Source organism: Hemitrygon akajei, chromosome 5, assembly GCF_048418815.1.
Source record: "Hemitrygon akajei chromosome 5, sHemAka1.3, whole genome shotgun sequence".
NCBI lineage: Eukaryota > Metazoa > Chordata > Chondrichthyes > Myliobatiformes > Dasyatidae > Hemitrygon > Hemitrygon akajei.
The window spans coordinates 117,735,486-117,748,786 of NC_133128.1; the positions used below are offsets into that span (position 1 = coordinate 117,735,486).

A 13,301-nucleotide genomic window follows, 5' to 3' on the forward strand; every position below is an offset into this window, starting at 1 on the left:
CCTGAGCTGAGCGCAGGCCAGTGTGACTGGGTGAGAGTAAGCGTTCGGCACAGACTAGAAGGGCCGAGGTGGCTTGTTTCCGTGCTGTAATTGTTATATGATTATATGATGATGAGATGCATAGGTAGAGTAGACAGGGAGTATCTTTTTTCTCCCAGGGTAGAAATATCTAATACCAGAGGGCATGCATTGAAGGTGGGTCGGGGTGGGTTCAAAGGGGAATCGAGAGGTAAGTTTTTTTTTACTTTGGAAGTGGTAGATGCCTGGAAAGTGCTTCCTGTATGGTAGTAGAGGCTTTTAAAGAGACGTTTAGATAAGCACGTGGACGTGGATATGAGGAAGATGGAGGTAGGACGGATTCGTTTTTAATTTATTTTTAAGCTGCCTCGATACAACATTGTGGGCCGAAGGGACTGTTCCTGTGCTGTACTGTTCTATGTTCTGTAAACTTGCAGTACCATAAATTATACACAAGTTCCGAAATAAGGAAAGTAGACATAACTACACAAGTAAGTTGTGCAAGTTAATCCAGGGTCGTGTTAGGGTATTTCAGGTCGGTACAGGACCCCGAGACAGTGGGGAAGAAGCTGCTGAAGAGCTTTGAGATGTGAGTCTTCTGGCTCCTCTAGTTTCTGCCTCGTGGGAACGTTTATAATGGATGTTGCTTTCCTGGGGCACTGTCTCTTGCCGATGTCATTTATGGTGTGGAGAGTGACGAAACTGGACGAGCGTACTACACTCTGCAGCCTCTTGAATTCCTGTGCATTGAGTTTCCACAGTTTCTGCAGAAGTTTGGCAGAGTATTCGATGACATTTTGAATCACCTTCAACTAAGAAAATAGGGATGCTGGTCTGGAGCGTGTTCTTCATTGTTGCATCCCGCAGTGGTCGAGTGTGTTGAGTCCTTGGATGTTACCGGTGCATGCTGGCAGTAGTTCGGTAGAGGCTCCTTCAAGCTAAACTGGTTGAAGTGCCCTTCGATACTGAGGAAGGCATTGGGGAGGCCAGTTAATCACGGAGCTCAATCCCTCCGGTGTTAATTTGACATCTGCCTGGGGTGGGAATATATACTTCAACCAGTGTAATATCAGAGAACTCCCGCGCTAGATACTGACGAAAACCATACGAATGAGATAGAACCCCCTGCTCCGAGGACTCCAGCACTTAATCAGGAAGTAGATGTCCTCGCTTCTGAGGTTTTATTGCCGATCCATTCCTGTTGATTAACACGCCCACTTTCGGAAGTGACGAACCGTCACCTTTACCCTGGGACACTTTAGTTTCGGGTGAATTTGCCGCGCAGCTGCAAGCTGAGCTGGAGACTAACCCGCAGAGAGAGCAGGCATCGCAATCGCCTTCCGATCCGGAGACGAAAGAAACGCCGAAGTGTCTTCTGTAAAGAACCCAGACACCAGACCATCTTCATAGCGAGCACAGTCGCCACCAGAAGGACGTGTCCCGGGCGCTCTGCACTGACCACCCTGCGATATGGCACCACTGCAGTTGGATGTAACAGAGAAGATCAGCGCTGAAAGATGCAGTGTTACGGTAACCCTGATAAAATGCAGCCCCGACGGATGCACCGACACAGTCACGTCCTCACCCTACCACGTCCCTTGCCAAACTCGACCCACCCTCCACAACACCTTGGACCCCCCGAACTGAACGAACGCACCAAGAGCCTGAGCGCTGCTGCTCTCTCCGGTGGCGGATTTTCCCGTCACTGCAGCTGGATTCTCCCGCTTTCAGATTCCTTACTTCAGAGCGGAGACCGCTCTCTCCCGACGCGTTCCCAAATATCCCGCAGTCATTTCACTTTTCGAATGTCACCCGTTTTCGGATTTTAACATATAAAATCCGGCAGCATGGCAGAGAGAGAGCTCACAACACGATCCCCAGACACGGGTCTCGGCAGCACCGGCGTCCGCTCCCGGATCACAAGCCGTGGCATTTCCATATCGAGAGTTCCATTCGGCGAACAAGACCCGTTTTCGGAGCTGATTCTGGTCTCAGATCGGTGCTTTATTCCGTGTTGGGTGGAGATGGCATTGGGCCGTGTTTGGAGAGTTTGCAGTGTGTGGCTGTTGTTGACCGTGACCCTGACCCTGGGCTGTGAGAGGTTACAGTTACTGCGAGTTCTCAACACAGAGACTCTGGGCGAACTGAAAGAAATGGTGAGTTGAACCCGCTCCCAGAGACCGGTCCTGACAGTCCCCGGGCTGTTTGCTGTTACCGATCAGGTGATTTCAAAGAGTCTGTTCTCCGGTGTTTCTGTGTGTGGGGATTGTCAGTAACGTTAATATCTTCTGTCTCAGGGTGGCCGCCTCCCTCGACAGTGTGTGACTGAGAGGCTGTCGTTGAAAACCAAGCCCTTGGAGCTGGTGAAACTTTCGGCGGAGGTTCATGTGAGTAAACACTGCATTTTACTTTAATGTAATTAATTCGAGACACTATGTTACGTAATGCGAAGGATCGGATCCGAACTTTATCCAAATAATTTGACTATATCAGAATATGAATTCTTTCTCTCCATGTCACTCTCATTTTCTGACTCTGTCACTCTGAGTTTCAGGACCCCATTCACACGGAATAGATCTCATTTCAGTTATCACACTGCTCCCCCCTCTCTCTCTGTCCCACTCACGGGTAATTCACTCTCTGTACCCAATTCCTTCCCATCATTTCACATGCTCTGTCACCAATAAACACGTCACCCTTTATCACCTTCTGCTACTTTTTCCTCTCCCTCCCTGTGTGTTCCTCTCTCTCCCCCACCTCCCAGTAACATTGCGAGTTCTGTTGATCACAGGAAATACTTGCATCCTCTCAGATCATCACACTACCCGCGTGCTTCATTGGTGATGGAACCACCTACTTCACTTTAAATGACTTGCGCTGAAGAATTGTGAGGTTTCTCGTTAAATTATTTTACATTATAGCTGGCCCATCGGTATCAAGGAGATAAAAGCTGAGAGGAGACCGGACAGTGATGTGTCATATCACGTGGTTCTATGATTGTAGACATCTATAAACTTTCCACATGGAAGAGACTTTTATGACCAATGTTATAGATTGAATGCAAAACTTTGGAGTACAGGATAGCAGGAAAAAATCCACAATTCATAGATGGAATTTGGAACAAACATTTTAAGACAGAAACTCTCGCAATATCTGTTCGAAGTTCAAGTAAAGTTATTATCAAAATAGATATATTTCACGATTTACAATCCTGAGATTTGTTTACCTGCTGGCATAGTCAGTAAATACTCAGAAAGAGGTGGCATAGGGTCAGAAGGTGTTGCATCATTGTGGATAGAGCTGTGGATCTGCAAGGGTAAAAAGTCCCTGATGGGAGTTGTATACAGACCCCCAAACAGCAGTAAGGTTCTGGCCTACAAATTACAATGGAGGATAGAAAATGCATGCCAAAAGGGCAATGTTACAACAGTCATGGGGGTCTTCAATATACAGGGAGTTTGGGAAAATCAGGTTGGTGTTAGATTACAGGAGGTAGAATTTCTCGAGTGCCTGGCCCTACGAGATGGCTTTTTAGAGCAGCTCGTGGTTGGGCTGACTAGTATCAGCTATTCTGGATAGGGTGTTTTGCAAAGGACCAGAATTGATTAGAGAGCTCGAGGTAAAAGAACCTATCAGGGAAAATGATCATAATATGATAAAATTCACCCTGAAATTTGAAAAGGAGAAGCTTCGGATGTATCAGCATTACAGTGGTGTATAGGGAATTACAGCGGCATGAGAGAGGAGTTGGCCAAAATCGATTGGAAAAGAGCTGGCAGGGATGACAGCAGAGCAGCAATGGTTGGAATTTCTGGAAGCAATCTGGGAGGCCCAGGATATATACATCCCAAAGGGGAAGTAGTATTCTAAAGGAAAGATGACACAACTGTGGCGAAAAAGAGAAATCAAAGCCAACATAAAAGCCAAAAAGAGGGCATATAATTGAACAAAGATTGGTGGGAAGTTAGAGGATTGGGAAGCTTTTAAAAAACTAACAGAAGGAAACTAAAAAAGTCATTAAGAAGGTAAAGATGGAATAAGAAATAAGCTAGCCAATAATATTAAAGAAGAGATCAAAAGTTTCTCCAGATATATAAAGTGCAATAAAGAGAGACAGGAAGTGGATGAAGGGAAGGCAGTGGATGTTGTCTACATGGACTTCAGTAAGGCCTTTGACAAGGTCCCGCAAGGGAGGTTAGTTAGGAAGATTCAGTCGCTAGGTATACATGGTGAGGTAGTAAATTGGATTGGACGTTGGCTCAATGGGAGAAGCCAGAGAGTGGTAGTAGAGGATTGCTACTCTGAGTGGAGGCTTGTCACTAGTGGTGTGCCACAGGGATCAGTGCTGGGTCCATTGTTATTTGTCATCTATATCATTGATCTGGATGATAATGTGGTAAATTGGATCAGCAAATTTGCTGATGATACAAAGATTGGAGGTGTATTGGACAGTGAGGAAGGTTTTCAAAGCTTGCAGAGGGATTTTGACCAGCTGAAAAAATGGGCTGAAAAATGGCAGATGGAGTTTAATGTGAGGTATTGCACTTTGGAAGGACAAACCAGGATAGAACATACAAGGTAAATGGTAGGACACTACGGAGTGCAGTAGAACAGAGGGATCTGGGAATACAGATACATAATTCGCTTAAAGTGGCATCACCGGTAGATAGGGTCGTAAAGAGAGCTTTTGGTACATTGGTCTTTATAAGTCAAAGTATTGAGTATAAGAGTTGGAATGTTATGGTGTGGTTGCAAAAGACATTAGTGAGGCCAAATTTGGAGCATTGTGAGCAGTTTTGGTTACTTAATTACAGGAGTGATGTTAATAAGGTTGAAAGAGTGCAGAGAAGGTTTACAAGGATGCTGCTGGGACTTGAGAAACTGAATTACAGAGGAAGGTTGAATAGGTCAGGACTTTATTCCCTGGAGCATAGAAGAATGAGGGGAGATTTGATAGAGGTATATAAAATTATGATGGGTATAGATAGAATGAATGTAAGCAGGCTTTTTCCACTGAGGGCAGGGGAGAAAAAAACCAGAGGACTTGTGTTAAGCGTGAAGGGGGAAAAGTGTACAGGGAACATTGGGGGGGGGGGAGCTTCTTCACACAGAGAGTGATGTGAGTGTGGAATGAGCTGCCAGAAGAAGTGGTAAATGCTGGCTCATTTAAGAAAAACTTGGACAGGTACATGGATGAGAGGTGTACGGAGGGATATGGTCCAGGTGCAGGTTAGTGGGACTAGGCAGAAAAAAGGTTCAGCACAGCCAAGAAGGGCTGAAGGTCCTGTTTCTGTGCTGTAATGTTCTATGGTTCTATGGTTCTATATTGGACCACCGGAAAACGATGCTGGAGGGATAGTAATGTTGGACAGGGAAATGGCGGATGAACGGAGGAAGTATTTTGCATCAGTCTTCACTGTGGAAGACACCAGCAGTATGGTAAAAGTTCCAGGTGTCAGGGATCATGAAGATTGTGTGATGTTACCATGACTAGAGAGAAGGTTCTTGGGAAACTGAAAGGTCTGAAGGTAGATAAGTAACCTGGGCTAGATGATATACACCCCAGAGTTGTGAAAGAGGTGGCTTAAGAGATTGTGGTGGCATTTATAATGATCTTTCAAGAATCACAAGATGCTGGAATGGTTCTGTAAGACTAAAAATTTGCAAATGCCACTCCACTCTTCAAGAAGGGAGAGAGGCAGAAGAAAAGAAACTATAGGCCAGTTAGACTGACCTCAGTGCCTGGGAAGATGTTGGAGCGAATTATAGAAGATGAGGTCTTAGCGTACTTGCCATAATCAGCATGGTTTCCTCAAGAGAAAATATTGCCTGATAAATCTGTTATAATTTTTTGAAGTAACAAGCAGGATGGACAAAGGAGAGTTGGTTGATGTGGTGTACTTGGATTTTCAGAAGGCCTTTGGCAAAGTGCCACACATGAGGCTGCTTAACAAGCTATGAGCCCATGGTATTACGTGAAAAATTCTAGCATGGATAAAGCAATGGGTGATTGGCAGGAGGCAAAGACTGGGAATAAAGGGATCCTTTTCTGGTTGGCTGCCGGTGACTAGTGGTGTTCCACAAAGGTCTGTGTTGGGGACCGATTCTTTTTACGTTATATATCAATGATTTAGATGACGGAATTGATGGCTTTGTTGCAAAGTTTGCAGGCAACTTGAAGGTGGAGGGGTAGGAAGTTTGAGGAAGTAGGGAGGCTGCAGAACGACTTTGACAGATTAGGAGAATGGGCAAAGAAATGGCAGATGGAATACAGTGTCAGAAAGTATAGTTCATGCACTTTGGTAGAAGAAATGAAAGGGTTGACTCTTTGCTATTGACTAACTGCCTCTCCTGCCTCGCAGTTTCTCTCCAGGCTGCATCTCCCTTCTACAACCACTGCCCCAATCACTCTGAATGAGATTTCTTTAGGTGGCTGCTTGATGGGTGGTATGGACTGAGAGGACCCCAGCACCTTTTTTTCCTGTGACTTTTATTTGCCTCTACTCAAGTTCTGAAGTGTAGAAGATGCCTATGATCAGCTTATCTTAAAAATGTGTGATGGCCATTGGGCATCAGGTACCACAGGGTGCAGACATAGGACACCTCAGCTCACATTACAAGACACCCCTAAAAAGTTCCCATTCCCATAGTCACTTGTCATCTATTCCCCTAACCACATGACCTAAAATGTGTGGCTACTGGGAGATCCTGCTTTCTCTGGTGGACAGAGCATAGGTGTGTAGGTGCAGAGTAAGCAGCATCTCCCAGTGGCCACACATTTTAATTCCATGTCCCATTCCCATTCTGATACGTCTATCCATGGCCTCCTCTACTGTCAAAATGAAGCCACACTCAGGTTGGAGGAACAACACCTTATATACCGGCTGGGTAGCCTCCAACCTGATGGCATGAACATTGACTTCTCTACCTTCCGTTAATGCCCCTCCTACTTTTCTTACCCACTCTTTGTTTCTCTCTCTGCCCATCACTCTTTGCCTGTTCTCCATCTCCCTCTGGTGTTCCCCTCCCCCTTTCTTTCTCCCTAGGCCTCCCGTCCCATGATCCTTTCCCTTCTCCAGCTCTGTATCCCTTTTGCCAATCACCTTTCCAGCACTTAGCTTCACCCCACCCCCTCCGGTCTTCTCCTATCATTTTGGATCTCCCTCTCCCCCTCCCACTTTCAAATCTCTTACTATCTTTCCTTTCAGTTAGTCCTGACAAAGGGTCTCGGCCCGAAACGTCGACAGTGCTTCTCCCTATAGATGCTGCCTGGTCTGCTGTGTTCCACCAGCATTTTGTGTGTGTTGCTTGAATTTCCAGCATCTGCAGCTTTCCTAGTGTTTGCAAAGTTAACATGCAACTGTTTATGCCACTGTCTTTATAAGTTACTGTTTAATCTTTTTAACAACCCATTCAGACGACTGTCTGTTTCACCTCCTTGATTCCCCCCTTTATGAGATTGTTGATTTCTATAAACTCTCCCCCTCACTATTTCTGGTGAAAGGAGAGCAGACTCTAGTCTCTGTGTAAGTAGCATCCTGTGGCATTGATGCCATTCCCTCATTCAGTCAAGCGTCTTCTTCATCCGTGTGGTTCATTGCTCATTCCCTGTTGAAATCTCTAGCTGTAGATGGAAACTGCCAATGATGTGGCCTTCAATTCACAGTTGTTAGTAGCCCTCCATTTGCGGTCTGTATATTTTAAGTTGATGTTTGATTTTGTCTTGTACTAAGACTCATAAACATTCTGTTCTAATTCTAAACGTTTGTGAGACCACGGCCCTACTAATGTCCCCATGTATGTTTTGCACAGGCCCAGGACCGGATCTGGATTGTCCATCAGACCCTGCATCACCTCCGCAGGATCTACAGTATGAACCTGAGCTCAGTCAGCTGGGTCCAGAGCTCAGTGGAACTCCTCCAGCTTCTCTTGGATCGGCAGCTCAGAGTGCTGGATGTCTGTGTCCGGAAACCAGGCTCAGAGTCCAGGCCAAGGAAGAATGCCGCAATTCTTAAATACTTTCAGAAATTGAGAGAGTTTCTGAAACAGAAGGTACATTGATATTAAAACATGTGCCTGCCAATACACTTATTTATCTACTTTATACTTGTTCATTATCTAATTTTTCACTATTGAGTACATTTGCCTTTTTGTCCTCCCTTTTAGGGATTCAGCAACTGTGCCTGGGAGATAACCCGCGCTGAGACCATGACGCATTTGAAACAGCTCCTTCTCATTATGGCAAAAATCAGCAGAGATCACTGAAGATTTTCCAGAGTCAATTTCATAAGGGACCAAGATTTATGACTATTTATTTAAAATAACTTTCAAGGAAAAGTATATCTGAACAGACTGATGTTACATTGAAAAATAAAATGCTAGAAATGTTAATGGAAAACCCAACTGGTGCAAATAATCAGTGCATGTGCAGAAGAAAACTGAGTGAATTCCTCGAGTCAATGCTCATAAACTTGAAACACTAACTGTTGTTCACTCCACTCAGCAGTTGTCTGAGCTGTGCATGTTTACAGTATTTTCTGTTTTTACTATTTATTATATAACTATGTTAATCACACATTTTCCTTTGGCAAGTGATGTGGAAGGAATAATGTCTGGGTCTTTCTCCATATCCAGTGTTGAATTAATTTATTGTATTATTAATTTATTTTTTGTAGTATTACTCAGTGATGACATGTGAATTTGCTGAATGATCCTATTCTTGTCCATTCATATCAAGACAGGCAGCTACTGTAATGCAATGATCCATTCCTGGAAAAGGTGCACAGTGGACAGCTTCTTACTCTATCTGCCATTCTGCATCTTATCTCTGTTATGGTTTACATTATTTTAGTTCCCTACCTAAAATTAATCCTGGGTGGAATTTTGTTTCTCATAACTTCATGCACATGAAAGTTTGCGATGTCTTCTGTCCAGCATCCTCTACTGTTAAGAGTTTAATCTGAGAGTTGTAGGTTTCAGCCCCTTTTCAAAGGTAAATTATTTAAAGTTCCGTTCGTTTTCCCAAAAATTATTACTCTAATTGTCATTTTTGCAATGGGAATATGCATTGGGAATGTTCTGACCTACACTCAGTGCACAGGTTGTGGTTTGCAAAACCATTCCTCTTGATTTCATCACTGACCTTCAGTGAGCATAATGTGATTGTTCTTCCAATGGTTAGAAGATAAAGTTAACTTAATTTATTTATAGTGTATTTATTGTGATCATTTTTCAAAGTATGTACATGTAGCTCAAAAGTTTTAATTTATTATTATTGTGAGAATTGCAATGGATAATATATTTCTACATTTAATAAAAAAATCAGTGAAGATGTTACTACATGTTAATTATTCTGAATATTTCAGATTTTTGGAATACAAATTTTGTGCACGCTGATCCTCCTCACAGAACATAACATTTCTTCTTCTCACACCTTGTTATAGGTACTTCCCCCGCTTTATTCTTTCCCCTGCAATGTCACACTCAGCATATGAGTACACTTCACAGTGATTCGACTTGATTTTTATCTTCCCTGTATGATTCTTGGATTTAAGTTCTTGGTTTTCATCTTCATATTCTCCCTTTGAATGAGGAAGTGTTGAGTCCGAAGTGAGCGTGTAACACAGGCCCATTTTTTAAAAGTAGAAGCCACATGCATTAGCACTGTCAGGGAGGATAACGTACGGCTCTTCTTGCTTATATCGGGCTCACTGTGGCAGTGGAGGAGGCTGCAGTTAGGTCAGAATGGGACTGGGATTGAGAACTGACGTGCTTTTAGAATCCAGGATCATAAATTCTAAATTAAAGTTTATTGTCAGAAGCATCAGTGCCCAGGTTATAAATGCCATGAAAATTAGCTTTTGTTTTTGCAAGAACAGCACAGCATATTATAAACATTACAAACAGAAGTTAGCAAGCATAATTTACAAAAAAAAAGAAGTCCTTTGTAGTGAGTATATAGAGTTAGGAAAGAGGCTGAGGAGAAGGACCTCCAAGGTAGTGCAGGCAGGAATGGGACACAGGTCGATAATGTGGTTAAGAAGGCTTATGGGAATAAATATGTGAGGAAGTTTCTTTGGGAAGGTAAGATGTCAAGAATATCATTGGAAAAATTGACATGGAAATTTGAGCTCAGAGGGTTACAACTTCCAAATTTTAAGAATTATTATAAAGCAAATCAACTTAGATTTATTGCATCTATTTTTGAGAAAGATAATCCGGCATGGATCAGAATAGAACTAGATAAAATAGGAGAAAACATACCAGAAGACTTTATATATAATTGGGAATCTAAATGGATACGGGAAAAGAAAGAATCTCCTATATTAAAACATTTGATTGATTTATGGAATAAGATAGATGTTGACGATGAGACAAAGAAATCCTTATTAGCAAAGTGATCTTTAATTCAAAATAGACTTATTCCTTTTACAATGGATAATCAACTTTTATATAATTGGTTTCAAAAAGGGATTAGATATATAGGAGACTGTTTTGAAGGAGGTATATTAATGTCATTCGATCAATTAAAGAATAAATATAAAGTATCAAACAACACTCTTTTTTGTTACTTTCAACTAAGGGCTTATTTAAGAGAAAAGTTAGGTCAAACAATGTTATTACCGAAACCCAATGAAATAGAAACTTTAATTCAAAAAGGAAAGACTAAAAAATTTATCTCTTGTATGTATAATTTGATTCAAAAACAGGCAATTAAACAAGGAGTCCATAAGTCAAGACAAAAATGGGAAAGTGATTTGAATATTAAAATTGAAGAAAAAAATTGGTCAAGAATATGTCTTGAGAGTATGACAAATACAATAAATGTCCGATTAAGATTAGTGCAATACAATTTTTTACATCAACTATATATTACACCACAAAAAAGAAATAAATTAAACCCAAATTTATCTGATCAGTGTTTCCGATGTAACCAAGAAATTGGTACTTTTTTACATTCTACTTGGTCTTGTTCTAAAATTCAAGCTTTTTGGACAAATTTAAGAGTTTTACTGGAACAAATTATTGGAATACAACTTCCACATAATCCAATACTACTTTTACTAGGTGATACTGAAGGGATAAAACCGATATCCAAATTGAATAAATATCAGAAAGAATTTATAAAAATTGCATTGGCAGTAGCCAAAAAAGCTATTGCAGTTACTTGGAAATCGGATACATATTTAAGTATAGATCGTTGGAAGAAAGAAATTTATGGCTGTAGTCCACCTGAAAAAATTACTTATAATTTAAGAGATAAATATGAAACATTTTTGAAAATGTGGCGCCCTTATTTACAAAAGACAGGATTAAATATATAGGCGCTCCGAAGATGAAATAATTGGTTACTTGGGGAAAGAAAGAAATATATATACTAAAGTTATTACGAACTCCGTGGAGCATGTGGAGATCTTCTAATATCCAGGCATTCCTTTTTTTTCTCTCTTTCTTTCTTTATTCTTTCAGTGGGGATGTTAGGGGGGAGGGTTTAAGGGGAGGGCGGATGGGTAACACATATTTTCTTTGTCGCATACTTTTATTCTGTAACTATTTGAAAACACAATAAAAAAGTTAAAAAAAGAAGGCTTATGGGATACAGTACTTGTTTTTATTATTCGTGGCATTGAGTTCAAAGGTAAAGAGGTTATGTTGCAACTTTATAGACTCTTGTTAGACACTGGAATTAAGGAGATTGAGAGGGGATCTGATTGAAACATATAAGATTATTAAGGGATTGGACAAGATAGAGGCAGGAAATATGTTCCAGATGCTGGGAGAGTCCAGTACCAGAGGGCATGGTTTGAGAATAAGGGGTAGATCATTTAGGACAGAGTTAAGGAAAAACTTCTTCTCCCAGAGAGTGTATTGCATACAGTTCTGGTCACCCCACAATAGGAAGGATGTTGAAGCTTTCGAGAGGGTGCAGAAGAGGTTTATCAGGATGTTGCCTGGTTTAGAGGGCATGTGCTATCATGAGAGGCTGAACAAACTTGGGTTGTTTACTTTGGAGCAGCATAGTCTGGGAGGGAGAGCTGATAGGGGTTTATATTCTTTACTCAGAGAGTGGTAGCTGTGTGAAATGAGCTTCCAGTAGAAGTGGTAGAGGCAGGTTCGGTATTGTCATTTAAAGTAAAATTGGATAGGTATATGGACAGGAAAGGAATGGAGATTTATGGGCTGAGTACAGGCCAGTGGGACTGGGTGAAGAGTAAGCGTTCGGCACAGACTAGAAGGGCCGAGGTGGCTTGTTTCCGTGCTGTAATTGTTATATGGTTATATGATGATGAGATGCATAGGTAGAGTAGACAGGGAGAATCTTTTTTCTCCCAGGGTAGAAATATCTAATACCAGAGGGCATGCATTGAAGGTGGGTCGGGGTAGGTTCAAAGGGGAATCGAGAGGTAAGTTTTTTTTTACTTTGGAAGTGGTAGATGCCTGGAATGTGCTGTCTGTATGGTAGTAGAGGCTTTTAAAGAGACGTTTAGATAAGCACATGGACGTGGATATGAGGAAGATGGAGGTAGGACGGATTCGTTTTTAATTTATTTTTCAGCTGCCTCGATACAACATTGTGGGCCGAAGGGCCTGTTCCTGTGCTGTACTGTTCTATGTTCTGTAAATTTACAGTAACATAAATTATACACAAGTTACGAAATAAGAAAAGTAGACATAACTACACAAGTAAGTTGTGCAAGTTAATCCAGGGTCGTGTTAGGGTATTTCAGGTCGGTACAGGACCCCGAGACAGTGGGGAAGAAGCTGCTGAAGAGCTTTGAGATGTGAGTCTTCTGGCTCCTCTAGTTTCTGCCTCGTGGGAACGTTTATAATGGATGTTGCTTTCCTGGGGCACTGTCTCTTGCCGATGTCATTTATGGTGTGGAGAGTGACGAAACTGGACGAGCGTACTACACTCTGCAGCCTCTTGAATTCCTGTGCATTGAGTTTCCAGTTTCTGCAGAAGTTTGGCAGAGTATTCGATGACATTTTGAATCACCTTCAACTAAGAAAATAGGGATGCTGGTCTGGTGCGTGTTCTTCATTGTTGCATCCCGCAGTGGTCGAGTGTGTTGAGTCCTTGGATGTTACCGGTGCATGCTGGCAGTAGTTCGGTAGAGGCTCCTTCAAGCTAAACTGGTTGAAGTGCCCTTCGATACTGAGGAAGGCATTGGGGAGGCCAGTTAATCACGGAGCTCAATCCCTCCGGTGTTAATTTGACATCTGCCTGGGGTGGGAATATATACTTCAACCAGTGTAATATCAGAGAACTCCCGCGCTAGATA

At 42.2% G+C, this 13,301-nt stretch overlaps 1 protein-coding gene across 1 annotated transcript; it reads left to right on the forward strand.

Moving 5' to 3' along the window:
- Nucleotides 1–1,453: 1,453 nt before the first annotated feature.
- Nucleotides 1,454–8,308, forward strand: LOC140727355 (interferon alpha-21-like). The gene is made up of 4 exons (XM_073044630.1): nt 1,454–1,548; nt 2,316–2,405; nt 7,831–8,070; nt 8,185–8,308. Exons 1-4 carry the CDS (start codon nt 1,489–1,491, stop codon nt 8,281–8,283), a joined length of 489 nt encoding a protein of 162 aa, XP_072900731.1. The 5' UTR covers nt 1,454–1,488; the 3' UTR covers nt 8,284–8,308.
- Nucleotides 8,309–13,301: the final 4,993 nt, after the last annotated feature.